Source organism: Stylophora pistillata, chromosome 4 (genome assembly GCF_964205215.1).
Source record: "Stylophora pistillata chromosome 4, jaStyPist1.2, whole genome shotgun sequence".
In the NCBI taxonomy this organism is placed as follows: Eukaryota; Metazoa; Cnidaria; class Anthozoa; order Scleractinia; family Pocilloporidae; genus Stylophora; species Stylophora pistillata.
The window spans coordinates 13,755,730-13,780,729 of record NC_142522.1 but is presented as its reverse complement, the minus strand read 5'-3'; the positions used below and the strand labels follow the sequence as shown (position 1 = coordinate 13,780,729).

General features: G+C 39.6%; 1 protein-coding gene across 14 annotated transcripts in view; it reads right to left on the bottom strand.

Annotated features, from left to right (window-relative positions):
- Positions 1 to 8,373: 8,373 nt before the first annotated feature.
- The window catches only part of LOC111329684 (uncharacterized), an 82,177-nt gene continuing 65,550 nt past the window's right edge, over positions 8,374 to 25,000 (bottom strand). For 7 of the 14 annotated variants that reach the window (XM_088757242.1, XM_088757237.1, XM_088757234.1 and 4 more), the window contains one exon: positions 8,374 to 10,874. In XM_088757242.1, the coding sequence (XP_088613368.1) occupies positions 9,857 to 10,867 (1,011 nt within the window). In that variant the 5' untranslated portion in view covers positions 10,868 to 10,874 and the 3' untranslated portion in view covers positions 8,374 to 9,856. Of the gene's footprint in view, positions 10,875 to 14,566; positions 14,717 to 18,599; positions 18,772 to 25,000 lie in introns of those variants that run through there. The other 7 variants (XM_088757240.1, XM_088757244.1, XM_088757246.1 and 4 more) reach the window with 7 other exon arrangements.

Sequence of the window (25,000 nt, the reverse complement as noted above, 5' to 3'; positions counted from 1 at the left end):
ACAGCCACACCTTCCTCCTTTTGCTCGTTTTCTATTTTATAAGCGTGAAAGCAGTGGGAGAAGAATCGGGTAGCTCGGAAAGCGCTTCGGGTATTAATTTACCATCGTTTACTTACGAGATAAACAAGTAAGATTTGTAAAGTTATTTTCCGAAAGAGTCGGAATAAATACATTTTTTTTCAGGTTAGATTGCTGTTTTTACCCTAAACGTCGTCCAATAAATTTTTGTTGCAGCCTACTAATCTATACAATTTCGAAGGAAAATATTCAGATGCTTCACCGTCCCCGAAGGGTCTCCACTCATCGAAGCGTGTACAGTAGCCAATGTAGTGAATTTTCAGTCTCTTTTTGGGTTTGTCAACCTCCGTGACTTTAACATCATACAATTTTGTATCTTTTCTCTGTGAAATGACCTTTTTAACAGGGGTGTATGCTGAGTATTCGTTGTAGAATCGCTTCGGTTCTCTTATCTCTCTCTTTGGCTTGTCCGCCATTTTGAAAATTTGCTCAGGAGGGCATCTTGGTTAGCGGCCGCGCCAGGCTAGAACCGACAAAAAGATATGTCCATCGCAGTGGGGAAACAGTTTGATTTGAGCAGGTGTGAACATGTTTAAGGTAATCGTATTTGCAAACTGGAGTTAAATCAGGCGCTTGTCTTATATTAAAACTTTTGCGACTTTCGGCCAAAGGTTGTAACCATGTTTTTTTTTTTTGGGCGAATCCAGAGGGACAATGGAGTCAAACGACAGGTATGCTTTCCAAAGGGTGCAAACAGTATTTGGACGACCGAAATCCTACACAGTACAGTTCAATGTTTTTTTAGGACTAGTCAACAATAGGTTGAGGTCCTCTCGTAAAAATTCATATTCATAAAAATATCATGATGTGACTCAGCCATAAATTTAGACTATATTTGATGTAACCCGTACCTAAACTTTCTGAGGTATGAGAAGGTAACACCTCCTACCCGGAGTGTTTTGCAGAGCGAGAAACTTTTGAGTTAGATCCGTAAATGGCTTTACAAAGATGGCTATGAATTCTTAGTGACAAATTGGTTTTGGGGGCAATTCGCCTCTATTGCCTTTCCCACCCACTCAGGGTCTAGGCCTTAGGGTAGGTTCGTTTGATTTTGAAAATAAAATTTCCTCTATTGTAAAATGAAAAATAACAAATGGTAAATACCACAGCGTACACTAATGAGTTATGGATGCACACGGAAGGTACGTGCTATGCGCGAAAGAGGCGTAAAAGTCGCGCAAGGCGATAGAGTTCTCTTTTATTTAAAAAATCTTACGTGATCAGAGAAAACAAGCGCGCGCGGAAAACTAGTCTTTGCATTTGCTTACGTCAGCAGCGTACGCCCTTGGCCAAATGATTGACAGTGAATCGACCAATCAGAGCGGGCAATTTACTTTGGTTAGGTTACAGTGGTAGATTTTGTTCAAGCCCAGATCTCCAGTTATAAAAGGGGCGGGCGTTGTCTCACCAGGTTAATAGGAATTGTCACGATGTTATTCATTTTTCTGGCGCTTGGGTGAAAATTTTGATTAAAGAATTATTCTGGAAAGTCAAATTGTCCATATTTGCTCGGATTTTCCTACATCGAGCTCAGTTTTGGCAAAATATCATACCGTATGGGTTAAATAATGCTATTAACCCTGTATACTCAGTCTAAGAATATTGGATGTCTTTAATGAAACTAATGGTTTACCAAGCCTCACTCATTACATTTCCTTTCTGTGAAAGATAAAAAAATTGACTCAGCTTAAAACTACATTGCAGCTAGTTTTTAATATGACATTGAATATCAATTGATAAAGTTTGTATTGTTCCATGGAAATCTGTAAAATCCTTTTTTTTTTCTATAGAAAAGGGTATCCTGCACAAGTTGCAAGACAGATTTCGTTTGATATCACGGTTACAGTACTTCTTGTGAACACAATGTCTTATCTGATTGCATGCTAGTAAGGTAAGATTACAACTTTATACTAAACCTTCTGGGTTCAGAGGTTTTTGATTATTTTCTTCACAAATGTAAAGGTTTATTTTAGTTGACACGCCGATATTCTGATTCTTATCAATAAAGATTTAGAAATGCAAAGACTAGCAAAAACTAACGATAAAAACCGACGTTTCGGTGTCATCATGACGCCATTGTCAAGGAGAAATAAAAATGAAGTTTGTGGCAAGGTGTAACACTAAATTAGCATAAATATGTTACGAGCTAATTAAACAAATACTTTTGCGCGAATTGAATCGCTTTGCACGTTCAGAGTGGGTTTTAAGTCTCTGATGAAAAGCATTTCGTTCACCAAACAATCGAACTTGTTACTACACTTTTTTAGAATGCTAAAACGTTTCAGTAGGTCTTTCGGGACTTCGCTGTGCCGTTCGTGGTAGCGTTTACATATTGAAGATGTCTTTCGTTTATGTCCATCCACGCGTGTGTGTAAGTGTCCGCGTGTATAGCCCACATAACCCACATCACACAGGACACATTGAAATTGATAAACGACGCGTTGTTGGTTGACAATCTGTGGCTTGATTTCTCGTACTTTAAGATCTTGGCCAACTTTGCGGCTAACAAATACTGGCTGGACAGTTGTCTGCACCTTCATGCTAAGATTCTTGAGCTCTTTCTTAACATAATTTGCTGATTCCTGATCTTTGAAAGGTATGACCACACGAACAATGGATATTGGTCCTTTGGGCGTCTGTGTGGGCTGCGTACCAACAATTCTTGATTGTAAGAAGGTGTTAATGGTAGAATTTACCAGGCGTTCCGGGTATTTAAGCCGTGCGAAAACTTTCTTTAGGCGATCACACTCATCAGAGAAATGGCCCAGGAGGAAGATAATCGGTGTGCGCGATCCAGCATAGTTTTCAGCAAGCTCCGTTTGTAGCGATTGTCTACATGGCTTTGGTAGTGTAATAGTAGGCCCGTGTTTGTTGGTTTCACATATACCTTGGTTTCAATCCGAGGTGCATGGTTGAGTAGTTCGGTGCCAAGGAAAGGAAGCTTGCTGTTCTTCTCCACCTCCATGGTAAATTTGACCGAAGTGTGGGCGCTGTTGAGGGTTTGCAAGAAGGTAGTTGCTGTTGCTAGATCAGGCATTACAGTGAGTGTATCATCAACATATCGACGATAATAGGATGGGAGTTTTCTTTGTCGCTCAAGGGTATCTTCGATGGATGACATGAAGACGTTTGCTAATAAGGGCCCGAGAGGGGACCCCATAGCAACGCCATCTGTCTGTTCGTATAGAGCTCCATTAAATTGAAATAGTTGGCCTTTGGTGGCTACGTTTAGGAGGTCAATAAGATCTGTTCTGGTAAGGGCAAGATTGTGGGTAGTATTGAACCAATTGTTCGAAAAGGCTCTGTTAACCAAGATCTCTATTGTTTCGTCCAAAGGCACGTTTGTGAATAACGAGGAGACATCATACGAAACCAAGATTTCACGTGACCTGTGTGATGCGGGTTATGTGGGCTATACACGCGGACAGTTACTCAATACTGCCCAATAATTATAATAATAATGATGATGACAATAATAATAATAATAATAATAACAGTAATCCGTTCTAGCAAGCCGATAATTTCCCTGACTATGAAACTTGACAAAACTCGAAAGTAAGATACCGTAAGATATTAACGACGACCGACATATCAAACGAGACTCTACCGACATTTGGTCGGCCGAGTGTCGACCGAGTATCGTTAAGGTATCGGCAGACTATCGGTACAGCATCGACAAGGTATCGGCCGAGTGTCGACAAGACAAAATCGACCAAAGTTGATGTTATTTGCAGTTTTTGCATTGGCAGCTGGTAAATGTAAGGTTCTTTAATTAAGTGCCTTCGAAAACAAGCTAAGTTCGGAGCGGTTTTTACAGTAGGTGGCAGTTGGTTCCAGATCCGAGAAATGACAAATGAATATGAGTTAGAAAGAAATATGCGGTTGTATGAAGTTTGGACTACGTTAAGTCCACTACTTCTAAGATTGTAAGGGGTGATTCGTAGTTCAAATAGGTTGATAAGATAACTTGGGCCGTTCTCCTTGTAGTATTCATAAAAATTATTAGTGACTGTTCTATGCGTCTATGTTCAGTTCTGGAGTGTTCAAATTTGCTGTTCTGAGGACTGATTCGTAGTTGGTGCTTTTTTCCAAGTTCATTGATCTTCGAAGACTGTAGTAGTTTGCATCTTCTAGTTTAAACAACAAACATATGAAATACATATATATGAACTGCGGTTGTGAAACGTATATGTGCACGATCCTTCGCAGTAAAGCACTATTTAAGCAATAGTGAAAATCAGACCTGAAAAAAATTCAGGCCTGTACGGGATTCGAACCACTGACCTCTGCGATACTAGTGCAGCGCTCTACCAATTGAGCTAACAAGCCAACTGGGAGCAGGCCATCAAATTAATTCGACATAAACCCGCAGATGATAAATCAAACAACAAACATATGAAATACATATATATGAACTGCGGTTGTGAAACGTATATGTGCACGATCCTTCGCAGTAAAGCACTATTTAAGCAATAGTGAAAATCAGACCTGAAAAAAATTCAGGAAACATATACGTTTCACAACCGCAGTTCATATATATGTATTTCATATGTTTGTTGTGAGACTTGGAGCAAGAATATCAGCACCATCCTTTAACAACCGAGAGCTTACTTTATCTAAACCAACTGCCTTGTTAGGTTTAAGTTCATTTATCATCTTTAAGACAGACTCGCTACTGATCGTTTCAAAAGCAAAAATAATTGATTTACTGATTTACTGATCGTTTTAAAAGCAGAAAGGCTTGATTTACCCCGATAGTTGTCAGAGTGTTCCTCATTGTAAATTTCTCAGCAAGGTTTATGCCATTAGTTGCAAAGAATTTGTTAAATATTGAAGACATTTATGTAGGGTTGCTGTGTGTAATCCCATCTGATATTAAGCTGGTTACATTATCTTTGCGTAGATTGCTTCCTGGTATTGCTTCTTTGACAGCTTTCCATAGATCATTGGGGTTGTTTCGAGAGTCTTTAATAAGGTTGCAGACGGTAACACTCCGATTTTGACTTTTTGATCTTACGTTGGACCTTTTTTCTCAAAGCACGGTATTGTTTCCTATGAAAATTAATTTTGTTACCTTTTGCCTTTTTTAGATGGTAATTGCGATCTCTCATCAAGGTTGCAATTTCAGAAGTCATCCAAGGAGTCGGAGTTCCCCTAACTTTACGGGATTTAGTTGGCGCATGATCCTCCGAAACTTCTAGACTTGTTCCAAGTTTGCACGCAGCCTTTTAAGTCTTCAGGATCATTAAGAACAGCGTGCCATGGGACATTTATGAGATCTTTTCTGAAAGATGATTTGCTTTCATGATTTAAAACTTCGATATTCAAACGTTTTTGGCGGAACTTTCATAAGACCACTTTTGAACACACAATACACCATTGAGTGATCGCTGATACCAAAGTCCTTTACTCCAAGATCAACAATTTTGTGGACATTGTCAGTGAATATTAAATCAGTTAGACTTTCAGAGTGTTCAGCGATGCGTGTTGGAAACTCAATTATTGTTTAATGTCGTGAAGGTCTGCTATTCCCTTGAGTTTTCGTCTATCTAACGGATTTGCATTTCTTTTCTTTGTACTCGGGTAATCGATGTTGAAATCACCAAGTATTATTTTGTCAAAATTGGATTCGATTCCGGCAAAAGAATTATTCAAATCTTCAAGAAACTTATCCACTTGTTGATTTGGGGGTCGATAGATGCATCCAGTAATTAAAGGCTAGCAAAGAGTTCGATTGACTTGTACATGTATCCAGATTGCCTCGTTGTTGTTATGATGGTCATTTCTCTCGGTGAAAACCAAACCCTCGCGAACATAAATTATTACACCACCACTGGTCCTTTCACTACGGTCACTTCGAAAGATAGAATACCCTGGTAACTCATTTCGCTGTCATCTATGTCTTTATTTAGCCAGGTTTCAGATATGGTTATAATATCTGCACCATTCCGTTCACGCAATATTCATATATTGATCCATCTTTCCGAGAAGGCGTCGAACATTCAAATGAACAAAGGCTGATAGTTTCGAAAGAAACTGTTTGGGGCTGCGTCGGTGGGAGTAACGAAATTAATTTGGACATATCAACAAAGTTGAAATGGTAAATTGGCCACCGTAACGATTACAAAAGCTGAAGTTTCGAGCGTTAGCCCTTCGTCGGAACGAATAGAGGAATTGTGGGTTGTGTGTGCTTTTAAAGGCAGAAAATGGAGCTACGTTATTGGTGGGAACATGGCAACGAGAAAAACAAGAATAATTCCACCAATAACGTAGCTCCATTTTCTGCCTTTAAAAGCACGCACAACCCACAATTCCTCTATTCGCTCCGACGAAGGGCTAACGCTCGAAACGTTAGCTTTTGTAATCGTTACGGTGGCCAATTTACCATTTCAACTTTGTTGATATATCCAAAGTCAAATGAACAACCGAGAGCCCTCTAGCTTTGAAATTAAGAGTTGGGACGTCAGAAGCACTACCAGGACCAGGTTGAGGATTTATATCACCATCCAATAAAATAAACGATAGAACCAGCAGAGATGACTCGGTCAATTTAAGCAACTTTGATACTTTGCATGTCGAAGCTAAGGCAACTTGATAGCTTTTGAATATACATGCCTTGGGCCAGAAATTCGGCTGAAAGTCGGCTTCTCATCCAAATTAGAACCAACAAGTATGTGACCAAGATGGTTATCAGCTTGAAAATGTGGTTTGAGCTGAGTCATGAGCAAATAAATGACCAGAAAAATCATAATTTTACGGGAGCAAAACAGGACGCTGCCGACCGCCATATTGTTGTCACAAGCATGATTATGAGAGGAGTTTGTTCTGAGAAGTCTATGGGCCTCTCCTTTTATTAAGCCTTTCTTAACTCATTTTGGGTAACAGGAACTATAGTGTGTCTACTGAAATGTCTCAGTTTGTTTAAAATGAGTACGCACATCAAGGATTGCGTCCTTTTCGAATCGTTCGCCTTTGTAGATGTAGGTGTCCAGGAATGTTGTGTCCTTATCGGAAATTTCAGCCGTAAATTTTATTGTTGGACGACGATTGTTTGCCTTTTCAATGAAACATTCTATTGTTGCTTTGTTTATACTCCATAGTGAGGTGTCGTGTATTTCAGTGTACAGGACAAATATAAGTATTGTAGTTAATACTATCAACTGAGAAATTCTTTCTGGAACATGCATTTACCCGGCATTGACAGAGTTCCAAGTCATGCTTCGGCTTTCCGACCGTTTTTAAGCATTTCTTTAAGCGAATCTGGCAATCTCTCTGGATATCTTGAGTTATTTTTACATGTACCCCAACAGCAATGTTTAGTTGCAACCATTTTAGACAGTTAGAGCATTTTTTGACCGAAAATAGTCTTGCTTCTGACACGTTTCGCATACAACTCCTTGTAAAGACTCCGAGTGTTTGTCCTAATGCCTTCCGCGGCGTATATTTTAACCAACATGACTTCGCAGTGGCTTGCGCATGGCAGTTGGAATAGGATAACTGGGGGCTGGTTCCACTGATGCAATTACGACCATGCATATTCACTCTTTCTGCGTTAGAATTGACGCAACAGTGTCAATAGTTATGCACGTGTAAAGAAAAATTGAGAAATGCAAGGACGTAAATAGGAGGAACGAGGAGACAAACAGCTCCTTGAGATCGAGGACGATTGCTTTATGGAAACTGAAAATTCTTGTCAATATTTTGTTTACAATAATCGATGACATGAGTGGAGTGCAATTTGTATCTTTATGCCTCTGAAAAACTCATTCAAAGCCCTGAGATTCAGCTGAACTGAATAACGAAGATGTTATACTCGCAAGAAGGCAAACACTTTGATAAGTTTTCACCCAGACAAAGTTCAATTCAGCAAGTCCTATTAGCTAGAAAAAGACTCAAAATTTATACACCTGGAAAAACATTAACTGAGTTGGTGCGGTTGGTGTTGCTTTTGATTTCGCATCTCGAAATACCAATTCTACTCTTCACAAGTGTATTTCTGGTAATGTGGTAACCAAATTCTGTCGACTATTCACAAGAAAAAGTTTTCAGCTTGAAAGGAGAATTGCGAATCAGATCTTAAGATTTTGAGGGATACGTAACACTAAACTTCTGTTTGAAACACAACCGTGCGTACTCACCTTTAAGCCCCGTTTTTAAACTGTATTAAATTATTTTAAACCTCTTTTTAGTAACAGGTATTTCTCCGATTCGGTTTACTCACTAATGTTTGCTGGCAAGGTCTCTATTGCTCGGGTCTAACCCTAATTCCCCCGGGGTAAAGAAAATTCAGATCCATTCTGTGGAACATCTTGGAAGTCTTTATTTGAAGCTTAATCGGGTACAAGCCTTTGCACAAACCCTTGGTCTGATTACATTTCACACTACATGGCTGGGTTACTTGAATTTCTTTGATGATTGGATAAAAATAGTAAAACCTCTACAGAAAAATATTCTAAGAAAACCCTTTAAAATTTCATCCAAATTAATTCACGCTATTTTTCTTTTAACTGAAGTCTAAGTATATGGCGATAGCCAGACAAACCTAGTTTAGAGTAATAATGACAGTACCATTTTTTTAACACATAATGCTGAGTTTCCAATGTTAACGTTAATAAAAAAGAAACCCGCCTTTAAAACCACAAGTTTTGCTCCCTAGCAGTGATTTTGTTCCTAGGTCTAAATTATCTTCGCTTTGGGGCCTCTCCCTTTCATACCTTTCTTTATTTAACCACCAATTAGATCAATTCGATTGCAAACCTGTCAGTTGTTAAAAACATATCAGAAATAAAACTCCAATCGTGGAGCTTTATCACCAGTTGAATTCTTATAGCAGATTAGTCAGTGAGCATAAGCAGTTGTGAGATGGCTTACATGTTTTCCTGACCACAACGAAGCTAGTAGAGAATTTAAGACCCACGTTTATTTCTAAATACGTATGAAAGTCACGAGTCACGTGACCAGACTCCAATGGCCATCTTTGCCGTTTGAACGTATGGCGAGGCAGTTTCAGGTTGGTCAAATCCCTCAGCGCTTTTCTCTCTTCTGTTCGAAAGTTCTCACGTATTTCCTGTAAATATATTTGAGATAGGGTTTTTCCTTCTCAGCCAAACTGTTTGGGACGCTAGAAATCTAAATTTTTAACCACATTTTGTGTTTTAAATGAAGAATTTCCATCCTGTTCAAGATGGCGGCGCACATCCTTTTTTTTTTCTTTTCTTTTTTGTTTTTCCAGGTGAAAGCCTCAAGCCGCTAACCGCGGTTTGAGGTTTGCAGTTAACACGCCAAAGGTGGATCTTAAACTCCCTAATGCCGTAAGTGCTAGAGACAGATTTTTCTTGAGTGTCGTTATCATCAAAACGTTAAAAACAAGATCATTCCAGTCAACTAGACCTCAGTAGTAGTATTCTTCCAGTCGCTGATGGGAATCGATGCAAAAATATAACGGCTACAGCAATAAGAACGGGAACGAGGCAATTACAGTTTTAACGAGAGGGTCAACAGCTATTCAGGAGCGTTTTTGCATTTTCTTGCCGTCCAAAGGAACAATATGAAATCAAAAAAATATATTTTAATCCTGAAGCCAAATCATTCACGTTTTAGCTGGAACTGAACGCTACATTCACATGTAATGCTACAAAGCCCATGAAAATTTCAGGTAAAAAATTGATTGTACTCCTTTATAACACTATACTTATTCTGATAATAAATGAATAAAAAACCTGATAAAAAAAAAAACAATTACATTGCTTCTATTAAGATGTCTTGCTCATTCCACTCCTCACTCACTCTCACCTGGGCCTGTGATGGCTAAAAGCAGCTTGCTCGCTAGCTTTCGAACTGAGCATTTTGTTTTGATTGTTTCCTTCTGCTTTTCCAGCCACTTGTCGATGTAGTTCTGGTCTGTTCCCGCGGTTGGAATGGCAAGGAAATCGGTCCTGACATCTGGTATAACCGCGTAGAAGCATTGGCAGAGGCTCTTCATGTCTCTTGCTTGTGTCTTCATAACTTTATAGTACAGCCTCTTGGCGTCGCTCTTGCTTTTTTCAGCTTTTCCTTCGAACTTTTTTAACTCCTGTTCCATTACGGAGAAGAACCCAGCTGCTTTAGAGATACCACTTATAAAACCCTTCAAGGCAGGGATCAGGGTGTTGCTGACTGTGATTGCGGCAGCTTCTTGAACTTTCGCTTCGCAGCCTTTAGCAACTGCATCTGCCAAATCTGATTCAGCAGCAGCACACAATGCAGGGGTGGCGACCACGTTTACAAACGGCACAAATGCAAGTCCAATCGCCCAGGAGCGTTTTGTTTGTGCCTTTTCTTCCAGCTCTTTCTTCTTCTTTTCAAATTCCCGTTGAAGGTGTTTCAATTCTTTTACAATTACGCGGGCTTGGTCTTCTCTAGCTTTGAGCGGCACCAAGATGTCTTCGTGCATCTGCAGTAGGGTTTGGCACAGCTCCCTGTAGCCAATGGTCTCTTCAAGGATGTCAGATAGCATCTCACACCATTCTTCGTAATCAAGGGCTTCATAATACTCAAAGTACTCGCTGATAGATGCAACAAACTTGGTTGAAAGGGGGAGGACACCTTTTAGGTACACCATTGCGTCGTTTCTGGTGTCGTCGCGGAGTTTCCTGAACTTTCTAGCAGGATCGGTATTGGTGCCAACAGCCTGGTCTGAGTAAAGGGCTCTCATGCACATGGAGAAAATTCGCATGTCGACTGGCATGCTTTGCAATTGTACTCGAAGGTCTTTAAGAGACTCCTCTGCTTCCTTTTTGCTGTCACTCATCTTTCTGCTGGAAAAGAAGCAATTAAATGATCAAAAGGTTGTTCTTCTTTATCAGGCCATGGATGGTTTCTATCATCGCAAAGTAATTTTCCTATTGTAATTCCTGTTGTCCAACAAAAGGTCTAAAAAAAAAACGGACAGTACGTCTCCAGATAATCAATTCTTGATGCAAAAGGCGTTATTTAAAGATGGCTAACGAAAGATAGGAAAGATCGGACAAAACAAATGTTCATGGCAAGAATCAAATCAAAGGAAACTGTGAATAAGTCGTGGATACATTGCGCTTGAATGAGTTTTAAAGATAATTAAATTCCAATGGGTGACTCCCGGATACAGTTGAAACTTCTTGGTATTACTTTGAACTGCTGGGGTGATGTTGGGTGAATAGTCAGAATTAACATTTTAGCTATCGGTCAGTACAAAATACAGACTGCAAACCGGGTACGAAATGCAGACTAGGTACAAAATGCAGACTACAGACTGCAGATTGGGTACAGAGTGCAGACTAGAAATTTTGAAAACTGTTAATTCGTCTGATACATGATAACATATGTGATCTTACAACTTACCGAGTGTCACGCAATCGCCTTTTAGAAATCACTTTCATGATCATTTGCACTATTTCGGAATGTTCCTTGCCTGTTGTTCCTTGCCCGCTTCTTCGCATATTTTGTTTTTAACAAGGTGGCCACATAATTCTGTTTTTAAAAAAGCGGCCACAATCGTTCTCAAATAGAATTTCAAGCCATCGTATATTAAAAAAAAGACAGCTTTTGTATGTGTTACGAACTCTTCACCTTTTTAACCAATATGAGTATATTTTCAATTTGTTGACAAAAATGTTGACTTAGACCAAAACTGTTCCTTTGACTTCATATATTTTTAACGTTCAGGGATGTACACACAATGATTTTCCCAAATTAATGTCTGCGTAGCCACCAAACAGACAAGAGGTTCGACCATCAGAAAAGTAAACAATTGACCAGTCACGAAAACAACGCTTCACTTTCCCCTATAAAAATTTGCCGGTTACTCATTTTGGCGATATATAACGATATAAATACTGACGGCTCGCAGTGAGAAGAATGAAGGCTTGAACTTGTATTTAAGAACGATTGTGGCCTGGCCGCTTTGTTAAAAACAAAACATACCCGGGAACAGCGAGGAATATTCCACAATAATGCAAATGATGGCGAAAGATGATTGCGGAAAAGCGATTCCACCAAGCGTCTTCACTCATAGTTACACCTTTAGGCTTTCAAAGAGCCTTTATTCGGTTACACATCACGGTGCTAACTGCGACGAGTATTTTAATTAAAATCGAAACTCCTTCGAAGAAAGGTCGAGTTAAATTTTAACGTCGCAACATTACTTCGGAAATGTGATAGAGGCGTTCCCGTATAATTTCGGAAGGTCGCTATCAATATTGATCTGCCGTCGACATATCGATTTGTTTACATCTGAATGAGTGACATATTTGCATATTCTGCCCCATTCTAATAGTCGTTTGTACGCTTCGCGTACCCAGGACTGACTAGGGGATTGGTCAGAGTTTGCAGGTATTGCTTTCAGATGTGTGGAACTCTTGTGTAATCGCCGTGTACTTAGCCTTTACTGAGCTAAAAGCCAAATTTCACTTCCAACCCCAGCATAATATCTTTCACACTACTAAAAAATCTATTTCGATTTTGATTACAGGTTTTATCTGTACGAAAAGGAAGGATACCCCGAGGAAAGTCTCATACGAGCGGCTGAATTCCCTGATAAACGATGCAATAAGTTGCACCATATGTTTGTGTCTTTCTTACCCATTTATTTTATCGAGTCAGTTTAACTCCTCAAAAACGGACGCAATAAACTGCCCCATGAGAAGTAATCCCTTTTTTACCAGACACTTTTCCGAGAAATGTCTTAAGTTTGATATGATAGTTATTTCCTGCTGGTGTCGTGGATGGATATGTTACATGTGCCAGAAAATTTCTATCTCAAATGCGACATGAAATTATTAACAATTCCATCCCAAAGCTTAGAAAACTGATCAGAAAGTCTTAAATACACTCAGAGACTAAATATAGAATAACCTCCAGTTTCTCTAAGTTCAAATACTAAGATTTTGTAGAAAGGGCTTCAGTTCAGAGCGTTAATGTATGTTTCCTGATAGCGTGCGACTGCCGGTTGCATTAATTTAATTAGTTTGTGTATCCTAACAGAGAGTGCATTATCATCCCCTCTGACCCATCCTTTATAGTGGATATATGACTTGTTTAAAAAAAAATTGAAATGTGAAACCGGCTTAACCTGATTGAACGCCTGTCATTGATTCACAATTCGGCGAAATGTGCAGTGAGAATTCTTTGAATTCGTCAAGTGAGGTAAATCAAACTTTTCACTCCGAAACTACTGGAAAAATCTGTATCCTTATTTTGTGCAGCTTTTAACTGAGAAACCTGTCGTAAAGATCAACGACCAAGGAATGGGAATCCACAGATCTTCGGTTAACGCTTTTTCATCAGTCGCATGGTTCGTCAATATGTGGGAACAGGCCCAAGCGTGATCACTGAAATGCAATCTTAATTGAGGAATGGTCGGAATAGGTTGATTACTTTCGGTATCCAAAATAAACCAAAGGGCGACAGAACGAGAGGCCAGACTAAATATCGCTTGCGCCAGAAAGACAGTAATAAAAAATCTCATCTGGCTGGCCTGCCTAATTTCTTTAAAACCTTTGCAATGAATAGTCGAGAATAGTCAGTCATTCAAATGTTTCTTTCATATCTTAAAACATTTTCCTAAGATTTCTCTGCCAATTCCTCGAAAAGAAGTGTTGAATGCAGACTACAGGATAAATCTGACGTGCCGATAGAAACAATCTCTTTTTGAAGATTGAACAAGCTCCACTAGAAAAGGAAATGTCAACCAACCCTGAATAGCCACAGCAGTACTCAGAAACGGGCAAAACAACGTCGCAGCTGGAAATTTCAACAAAAAAAAAAACGTTTGCATTGTCCCGAAGTACTCTAATATCAAGTAGGTTTTGTAGAAAGCGGCTCAATTCATTTTCGAAGATTGTTTTATATCCAACCCTTACATTTTATAGGGGATGTTTAATTCTTTGTAAACAGCTTCGCATTCATGCTAAGTGCTCTTTTAGTTTTGCAAGACATTTTTCCGGGAAATATTCAGAGTTTGATAACAGTTTTTTTGCCGATGTCACAAATGGAGAGGTCGGATGGAATTTCACCACAAATCCGACAGGAAATTATCAACAATCTCTTACCAAAGCTTAAACAACGACATGGAAAACCTCGGTCGTTTCCAATGCAAATTGATAGGTTTTGCGACTGAAATTCTACTTGTTGCAAATTCGATGATAAAAGCGCCAGAAAATTAGCAGCAGTGCAAAGAAAAACCAACAGGAAAATGACAGCATTATTTCTCAGATTGAAGACATCATAAACTCTCGAAAACATATAACACATGCTTCCATACAACTTTTATCTTCATCTTCAATAGATCACTAAGTGATTAGAAAGCACATCAACTTCCCACAAACGTAAAATTATATACATGTCCAACAATAAAATAGCTTATTGAACAACCTCAAATGAGTTATTCTTATTCATTCTTATTTACTTTCTCATTTCAACGCACAGGTCTCGACACAGCTCTAGAGAATGAATATATCACGTACAGACTAACCTACAATTTATCTTGGACCAAGTGGTTTTGCAGAAAGGGCTTCAATTCAGAATGTCGATGTCTTTACCCTGATGGCGAGCGAATGCCTGTAGGATTGGTTCTTGAAACTTAAGAAAGGCTGTCTTATGATCCCCTTTGACTTTATAGCGGATATATGATTGGTTAAAATCTTGAACTATCAAGCTGGCCTAACGCGATTGAACGCCTTTCATCGATCTCAGTTCGGCGAAATGTGGGAGAGAATTCTTTGAATTCGCTAAGTGCTGCAAATCGAACTTTTTGCTTTTAAATCAGTAGAAAAATCTCTATGCGGTGGACAACCCACTACGTTATGTTGACACTTGTCCACTGAATAGCGATTTATCCTTTAAAAGGTTTCGATCTTAGCTCTTAAGGCAATAACAGAAAAGTCAATCAGGTCTAGTGAACCAGACAAGTAAGGATCAAGGAAGGTCTTGGTTTGCATAATGAACGAGTTGAGACTGCAGTGCCGCAAATACATATTATGCAGCCTCCAAATGAGGAAGCTTCTGTGCAAAGACAAACAGTCACGGAAAATGAACTTATAGATTATCGGAGCTCTATTTTGTAGTGAGGTTAGCAACTCGCATGATCGTTTAACGAGAGGCACCAAAACTCTGGACTCTTCTCTTTTTATTCTTTCCTCGAGAGCTACTACAGCTTCGACTACCCTGCTTCAGATCTTTTCTTCACTCTCTTTTTCCTTCTACTCTAGCGAGAGGTACCAACGTTTTAAGTAGGAAAATCGTAGACATGTTTGGGTTAGCTGACCGTGAGAGTTTCCTTAGACGCTATCCGTTTATTTTGAAAAATAGGGGGAAACTGGTTGGTCCTCGTCGAGCGCCAAGGAACCAATTGGACGCTAACAGCTGTGCGCAGGAATCGCGTACGCAAACAGGAACTTAAGTGTGGGTAGAACTCAAGGTCAGCATTACCAACGCAAACACGACCACCTGTGAAACTGTCTAACTGTCTAAATACTTAACACGGTGACAAGGAAATTCGCGAGCTGAGCCAAAAAAAATATAAATCTACCAAAACAACACGTAGGCGCAAAAGGCAAAGTTTAACAAAACAAAAGGCTTAACCGGAAAAGTCTCAAAACAACAACTTCCAATTCACCTCGCTACAATTTTTTTCGGTTACAAGTATCAGCGAAATGTGGAACAGGCCTAAGCGTGGCCACTGAAATGCCACCTCAGGCCATGAATGGAATACGCTTATTAGCTTTTTTCCCCAAAATTAATCCAAAAGGTGACAGGAAGAGAAGCATGCAGACTAAATATTGCGAAAACTAGAGAGATGGTAAGGGAGAATCTCATCTGGCTGGTCTAATTCCTTGAGAACCTTTTGTTTCGCTATACACTAGGAAAGTCTCTATCCAGTGGACAACACACTACGCTTTGTTGATACTTTTCATCTATACAGCAACTTATCCATTGACCAGTTTCGATTGTAGCTCGTGACAAAATAAAAGGAAAATTAATGAAATCTTCGGCGAACCAGTCTAAGCAACGAATTCGAACTAGGAAGTTTAGACAGCTTGAATGAGTAGAGATTGCAGTAGTGCAAATACAATGTGTGCAGCTTCCAACCGATAAAACTGCAGCAAAGATAGACGACCAAAAAATAAGAATCTATAGATTGTCGGATAGTGCTTTTTTATCAGTCGCAACACTTTCGGAAAAATGTAAAAACAAGCCCAAACGTGACCTCTTCAAATGCAATCTTAAGTGATAATGGATTAGGTAAAATAGTTTGTTTTTCAACTGAATTGGATCCAAAAGGTCACAGGACGAGAAGCCACAGAAAATAGCGCGTGTGCCAGAAAGATAACAGGGGAGAATCTCATTTGGCTGGCCTAGTTCCTTGAAACTTTTGTAATGAATAGCCGCGAATAGCGTAATTGAAAAAAATTCTCTTTCGTTTTTTTTTAAAGATTTTTTCCTGAGATACCTCTTCCGAAGCCCTTGTAAAGAAGTGTTAGATAAGGATAATAAGATAAAACCGATGAAATACTAGCAGTAGTTCTAGTCGAAGCTTGGATAATCCTTAAAGAAAAAAAAAAGGCCACTCAACCCTGAATACATATATCTTATTAGACGTTTTGTTGTGTAGTATCGCTGAGTATTTCTACGAGTTGTGCCGTATTTGACGAGCCCGTAGGGCAAGTCAAAATACAGATAACGAGTAAAAATACTCAGCGATACTAAACAACAAAACGTATAATAAGTTATTTATCATCCAACACGCTAAACTGTTTTTTCAGTGCGGGCGAATTTCGCGGATATTTATTTACGGGGAGTGCGTGACAGAAGTATGCGAAGCGGAACGGAATTCGCGCGTTGTTGTGTTGCTGTTTCTATTTTCTTCATTAAATGAAGAAATTTTCTGGTCGTCAAGCTGTTTTTCTTCGTTCGATTCATCTAATGAACTTGGATCTATATTTGCCAGCCATTCTGACTCTTCGTCGTCGGTAATATGATTCAAATTGTCCGCCATTTGTTTTTTTTTTTTGTAACTACAATCAAATTATTCGCTTGCGTGATGCGAGAAAACCTGTTTAACCGGTACTCTACAATAGACGAGTACAAATACCGCGTGATATTTGTACTCGTCTATGGCGTTATTTGTACTCGTCTAGGTGTAGTTTGATAATAAACAGCAATACTAAGAAATAAGCAAAACAACGGCAGCATCCCCTCTTGGAAATTTCAACTAAATCTGCTTTATTGGCTTGCCTCAATATTTCCCTAATATCAAGTAGGTTTCGTAGAAAGCGCCGCAATCCAGTTGCGAAGGTTGTTTCATGTATCTAACTGACCCGCATTGATTTCATCTGGAAAGTATAATTCTCTATGAAGCGCTAATACTATTTTCGTTTTGCAAGACGTTTCTTCCGAGAAACATCTCGAGTTTGATAACTGCCTTTTCCTGCTAACGTTATGAATGGAAATGTTGGATGGACTGATTTCGACCTCATTTGCGATGGGAAACTATGAGCAATCTATTCCCAAAGCTCATCCAACCAAATGGGAAACCTCATTGGTTTTCCAATATAAACTCAGGAAGGAGCAACAAAGCGACTGAAATTTTCCTTGCGGAAAATTGTTGCAAATTCGATGATATAAGCGACAGAAAACTGGCAGTAGCAAAAACAAACCAACAGGAAAATGACGGCGTTATTTCTCAGACTACAGACAACATAAACTCTCGAAAACGTATAACACATTCATCCATACAAGTTCTATCTTCATCTTCAATGGATCAATGAGAAGTAGTTAGAAAACACATCAACTTCCCACAAACTTAAAATTACATACATGTCCAACTACAAAATAGCTTATTGAACAACCTCAAATGAGTTATTCTTATTCATTCTTATTTACTTTCTCATTTCAACGCACAGGTCTCGACACAGCTCTAGAGAATGAATACAGACTAACCTACAATTTATCTTGGACCAAGTGGTTTTGCAGAAAGGGCTTCAATTCAGAATGTCAATGTTTATACCCTGATGGCGTGCGAATGCCTGTAGGATTGGTTCTTGAATCTTAAGAAAGGCTGCCTTATGATCCCCTTTGACTTTATAGCGGATGCATGATCGGTTAAAACCTTGAAATATCAAACTGGCCTAATCTGACTGAACGCCCGTCATCGATCTCAGATTTCGGCGAATCGAACTTGTTTTTCTTTTAAATCACTGGAAAAGAAATCACTATGCGATGGACAATCCACTACGTTTTATTGAAACTTGGTCCTTTGAAGAGTTTCAATCCATATATTGTTTGAATTTCTTTACGGGGAAATAAGTAAACGAGTTATTGGTACACATCCTCTGATAGAAGCTACAGGAAACAACCGGACAACAATTTCTTCCCAAAGGTTATTTAAGCGACCAGAAAATGACAGTTTTTTCGCAAACTAACTGGTGGAAAGGAATAAAACTTAGAAATAAGACACAAATGTTCAACGTTCTTGTGCCTAGACCTTTACAGCTTAAGGTATTTACCTACTTGCCTGGAGGTTTCCTGCTATCAGGTCTGTTTTGTAGAAGGTTTGTCTGCAGTGTCAATGTCGGACCGAGGAGCGAGTGTCTGAGTAAGGAGCTCGTGTGTCCTGACACAGGCTGAATTATGGCCTTATATCTGATTGAAGATTGGTTATTTACCTAACAAAAATAGAACATTAACTGAACAAAGTATGCTTTATGACGTAAATAAAGCATGGAGTTTGGACTTCCCCCTTTCTAGAAAATTGTGGAACAACAATTGGTCAAAGTCCACCTAATTACGCAACTTGAACACGCCGGGCTGCTGAGCCCTCACAACTAGCCACCAAAATTGTCAGCAATTTTTTTCAAAATGGCGGCCAATTCGAAAGGCTGTTTGTTAACCAAATTTATGACATAGATTATAGAGAGCAGAGATCTCTGGGAATTTTAGAGGCCTGGCTGCAAGATCACGAGGAAAAGGAATTTTTTTAAGTCATTTGCTGAATTTCAGGTACTTGTTTTTACGCTCTTTTTTATCGCGTTGTGAGGCGTCTGAATTACCATTTCATATCGTACTTTCTCAAATAACATTTTATGGACGGAAATCACAGAAAATTTAGAACGGCAAAGACCTAGCAAGTAAAATAGAGACCCCAAAACACGAAAGACCTCGTTTAAAAATTACCTTCTTCTGCATTAAAAATGTGACCGCGATTTGGTGTTGTGTTTCTCCCTAGGTCTTACCTGTTAGGTCCGGCAAATTGAAGAGTCCTTGGCAAGTTTTATTTCAAGGTTTAAGGTGCTAACTGAGCCAAAAAAATATCCTTGAAAACTGTTCTTCGATGGCTCGTAAAGGCAAGAAATGTACGAGGAGTACAAAGGCTTTCTCAAAAGGATATTATCCCATTGGTCTACATGCAACAAAAAATAGACTCAATAAAAAGGTGAAAGAGTTAACTGATCGAAGTCCACTTTATGACACAGCAAGATAATTAAGTGTCGATGTATCTTTCAAGGAAAAAACAGAGCTAAACAGGAATCAACAACTGATCAAAGTCCACTCATGAAACAGCAAGTTATTTAAGTGTCAATGACGCTCCCAAGGAAAAAAAAAACCAACTAACAACTGATCAAAGTTCACTTAATGGCACAGTTAGCTAATGAAGTTTCAATGTCTCTCTTAGGGAGATCAGGTAATCAGCAGCTGATCAAAGTTTGCTTTATGACACAGTAAGATAACCTAGTCTCAATGTCTCTCTCAAGGAAATACACCAAATAAACGGTTGATCAAAGGCTATTTTATGACACGGGTTCAGGGCCGTAGCCAGACTTCAGAACAAGACGAGGCAAGTTTCGGGTCTGGCATGCTCCCTAGAAAATTTTGAAATCTACAGGCTCAGAAATGCTCTTTAAGAATTTTTCCGTGGCGTTTTTCTTCAGAAAAGTCAATCTTGGGCAAGTGTAGAATTTCACTATTTTATTGCTGCGCGATACTGGTGCCAAAAAAAAAGGCCAAAATCAAGACGAGGTTATTGCCGCGTCTTGCCTCATGTTAGCTACGGCCCTGTAGTTTAGTTTCAATGTCTCTCTCAAGGAAAAAACGGAACCAACAGCTAATTAAATCATGGTCCACGTCGTGACACAGCAAGATGTCTCGCTTCAATTTCTGTTCCGAAACTAAAACGAAATCAAAATCTAATCAAACTCTGAGTTAGAGTGAAACACAAGTATCTGTTTTCAGTTTCTATTGCGAGGCAATAAATAAATAACCTATAGGAGGGGCTTTGCCTATGATAGTAGAGACCTTAGGATACTCCGAAATCGGTGTACGGGTACGGGTAGTGTACCCGTACACGTAAAATGTTCATGTGCGTAGCTAATTTGATTAAGATACCCGAAGTCAAATGTACCCAAGATTCTCCTTTACGAATGTTCTGTCTTTAGAAAGTACGCCAATGATATGCTTCTTCTTCGAAAGCGCGAGCGCACGACACTTGTTATCGCAAACCCCGCCATTTGATCGAGGCACATCACCAAACAATTTCTTTGATTGTCAACTTCAGCATTGACTCCCATGCCATATTTGTCAATGCTAGTGCTTTTGGGAGACACAACCGTTGGAGAAATTCTCATAAATCCCCCAAATTACTCCCAAAAATTGATATCGTTTCAGAGTTCAACCCTCACATTTGAGATCCAAAGTCAATCCAGTTTGACGCGCTTCTTTACCGCTAAAATTTAAAACTTGGCAAAAACATTTCAACAGACTTGCAATAACATTGCCAAGGAGTCGAACGATTCAAAATGTCTTAAAAACTCACTCGTTTCTCCGTCATGTAGCTCGTCCTTCTCGTACGCTCGTACTCGTAATTCTTCTACGGGTAAACTGGCGTCTACCCTGGAAAAACGGCTGCATCTACCGGATAAGATCGATGACGTCATCGCAAAATGAAAAAAACATGGCGCTACCCGTTACCCGTACACCGATTTCGGGGTATCTTAAGCACGAAGGCGCACTATATAAGGAAGTCTTCCCTGGGAAGACCTAGGCTCATTTGTCACCCACCGTTGACGTGTGCGGGTCAAATTTAAATACTGGTAGACGAACAAAAGGAGCTAATGAGATATTTATTGTTTACTTCCACCAGCATGGTGGCATGAGGTAGCGTGCGAACCACCTACTTCGATTTCAAATTTACCACCAGAAATAAAGAAAGTTTTCATATTGGAGAAAGGAAATACAAATCTCAAAAATTATTGTATTGTGATGAAGACATAAAACAATTTTGTGTGAAGTAGCAAGTATCTTGAAAGGCCGCCCAATCACCACAGTTTCAAGTGAATCACAATACCCGGAGCCTCTTACACCGAACCATTTGCTTCTTTCGCATTCAAAACCTCAGATGCCCCCTGGATTATTTCAAAATGAGGATTCTCTGTCGCGACGCAGGTGGAAACAAGTGCAATATCTTTCCGAAATTTTCTGGAAACGATGGTCTAGAGAATATTTTCCCTTGCTCCAGAGCAGACAGAAAAGGAAATCGCTCCGCAGAAATCTGGCCTTTGGAGATATTGTCCTTATCACTACAGAAAATTCACCTCTCAACACGTGGCCTCTTGGTAGAGTTGTCGAAGTTCTCCCCGACAAGAAAGGTTTGGTTCGACGTGTCAGGGTGAAAGTAAAGGGAGCTGTTGTGAGGATACCGATTGATAAGCTTTGTCTGCTTTTAGAAGTTTGAGCTTTCCCGCCGAAATGGCTTTCGTCTATCTCGTGACTGGATTTGATCGAGGTCTCTTAAAAGAGACACTTAGATCTAATTCAATTATGATATGAGTGCCTCACATGCACTCCACATTTAGGGGCCGGTATGTAAGTTCTAAGTGCGCCTTTTTTCTTGTCGGTTCTTTTTTTATTTTTGCGTGTTGGAGTTCATTTATTTAAGTCTTTTTCAATCTCTAATTATACTTATTGTTTCATTAGCGCTTTTCTTTGTCAATTCGTTGCCGCCTTATGTTGCTCTGTGCTACCTGCAGGATTTATCATTTAATATAACTGTTTTCTCGTTTTCGTTAAGCGCAGTTTAGTAATGTTTCTGTGGCCGTAACAAGGTAAGTATTTTATAGTCTTCTTTCCGTCTTGTTCGTTATTTCTTCAGGATGTATCTTGAGTAACTATTGTAACCGTTTGTTATTTTATTTTGTTTGAACCAACGTCAGCTAATCAGGATTAAAATGATTTATATTTCTATGAAAGACGCGGAATTGTAAATGTTCTGAGCCAGAGAGCACAGATTTTGCTTAATTGCAGTTTCACAGACACTTTGTTCTGATTGAAGTAATTCAGTTAATAATAATAATATAGATCGGTTTCTATAGCGCGTTTCCATGTAAATCCTCTAATGCGCTTTACAACACTGTGCGGGGGACTTTTCCAGACTGCCGGCGGCAGTTTACAATTAATAAAGGAGAAATTCTACTGATGCCCCCTCCCCCATTCCCAGGTGTGATGTGGCCAGACCACATCACAGTAATCTCGTGATGTGGGTACTTTAACGTCCCCTGCCGAAATTAACTAATTGATAGGTGCAGGAGACGGGACCTCCGGCTTTACGTCCTATCCGAGAAGACGAAACAATGCGAGTGAAGTGTCTTGCTTAAGAACACAACGTCAAGCCCCAGCCAGGCCTTGAACCCGCGCCATCTGACCCAGAGTCCAGCGCACTGACCACTGGACTACTCACGCCCCGCAGTTGTAAGTACAACACAGTTGTAAGTACAACACAGTTGCAACACAGTTGTAAGTAACTCAGGTATATTTGTACTTTACACAGTTTCAATTGTGAAAACAACTTCCATCATTCTAGCGTCAAACCATAAAACTGTGATATACACTTAACACATGTTGTTGGCAAGTGCACGTGGTACAACAGTCTACATTTAACCCTCAATTATTGTTCCTCATTGAAAGTGATCCGTACTTGTGGGAGAAACTCGGAACGTTCGTTTTAGAACTCTTTTTCAGGAAACTTTACATTTTCCTATCAATTGTATTTCCAGAAGCGCAGTTATCTCTTTCTAACAGGTTTAGGTTTTCAATAGCTCTTCCTGATTAAACTGTTTGTTTGTTTGAGATTTTTCACGCGATCACTTACTGTTTACAGTTACGCACCAATCAACTCGAAACTTCAACATTCTCCTTCCCCCTTCTTCCTCTCCCGAGCATTTAAGATCTGAAGACTGGAATTACCGACTCCAGGGCCAAAATACTGGCAGAGCTTTGAATGGTGGGGGGGGGGGGGGGGGGAAATTGGAGTGTTGAAAGCTCATATTGATTGGCGCAATAGGGTCCCCTTGTGGAGTTTGTTTCAGCGCTCAAACACGTGACCAGCGTGATCCTTGGTGTTCATGAAAAGAAATAGGAACCTCGTTCAGAGGGTTTTTGATCTACCCATCCCAGAGGGATGATCCAAAAGTGTGTTGACTATATACAATTGCCACATCAGTTGAGAAAAGTTTTTCTTCCCTTGCGTTCCACATAGCACGCGTTGCATGTTACTTCTCGCATGAACATGAAGGGTAGCTCGCCTTGAAGAATGCAAAGGAAATTTATAACTGTGCTAATCATTTCTAGCTTAATTTGATACACTACTTTTCCCAAAAGCCAATTTTCAGAATACCCGGATTTCTCCCTCAATCTGGCATACACAGAAAAGATGCGGGCTAACTGCCATCTTTAACATACCTATTTGTCTTCCACAGGTAACCCAGTAAATGCGCAATAAGCGTCAGGGATTGTTTTTTCACCAATGGACTCCGCAGTGGCTCGCGCATGGCAGTTGAAATAGAATGATTGGCGTTGGGGTCCACAGATGTAATTGAAACCGAATTCATTCTTTCTGTGCCAGATTCGATGTATGATATATGTCACGATTCCGTGCTCCGATGTTTTACCACTGAGCCACAGAAACGACTTTATGGTGAACAAGGTCCATTACCAAGTTCATTTATGACACGCGTCCAGAATACTGCTAGGATCGGCGATGTCGATAGCGTCATGTTTGTAAACAGAAGTTATCCTTTTTTTTTGAAGCAATGAGGAGGTCGTTATCATTTTCTGCTTATTCTCGTCACCGGAGTCGTAGACGTGTAATACTAGCTCGTTCGGAGTCATCGCCACTAAAGTTCTTTATCTCGCATTTCGGCATACTGGTCGGTTAGTTATTTACATATTTCAAAGAGAAATTTTGTTTCAGAGTTTACCTGATGCTACCTATGGTGTTTTCCTGACTCCAAACTCAAGCTTTATTGCTTAACCTTTGAAGATCCCTTCCAAGATTCTGGTTCGCACTTTTCACAACTCTTCTTTCTCCCTTCGGCGAAAAGTGAATTTGGGCGAAAGATTTGGCGGTTCAAAGCGTTTGCGTTATATTGCGATGCTATTTAAAATAATGATAAAATAAAGCTACTCATGAATGAATCCCATAGCTGACAACCAATTAGATGGCGCGTTTTTAGTGTCAAAATTCAAAACCTCGTGTCAGACTTGCTATTTTTCTATTCAAATATTCAACCCTGCGATTAAAACCTGGAGCTCTTTCATTCAAATATGATATCCTTCTATTACGATTTCCATTTCTTCAATCAAACTTCTTGTTTGACAATTCGGATACGCTATTTGGTTACCGAAACTTTCATTGTTTCAATTCCAAGCAACATTTCGTCGATTCAGTGATGCTCTTTTTCTATTCAAACGTGCAATCTTTCGTTTTAAAAATGTGTTTCGACTAGCCAAAGATTCAGTCGTCTAATTCAAACGTGCTATTGTGCATTTCAAATCTTCAATCTCGCAACTCAAAATAGTCAGCTCCGCAAGTAAAAATGCTATCCTTCTATTCCAATATGCGATTCTCTACCGCAAA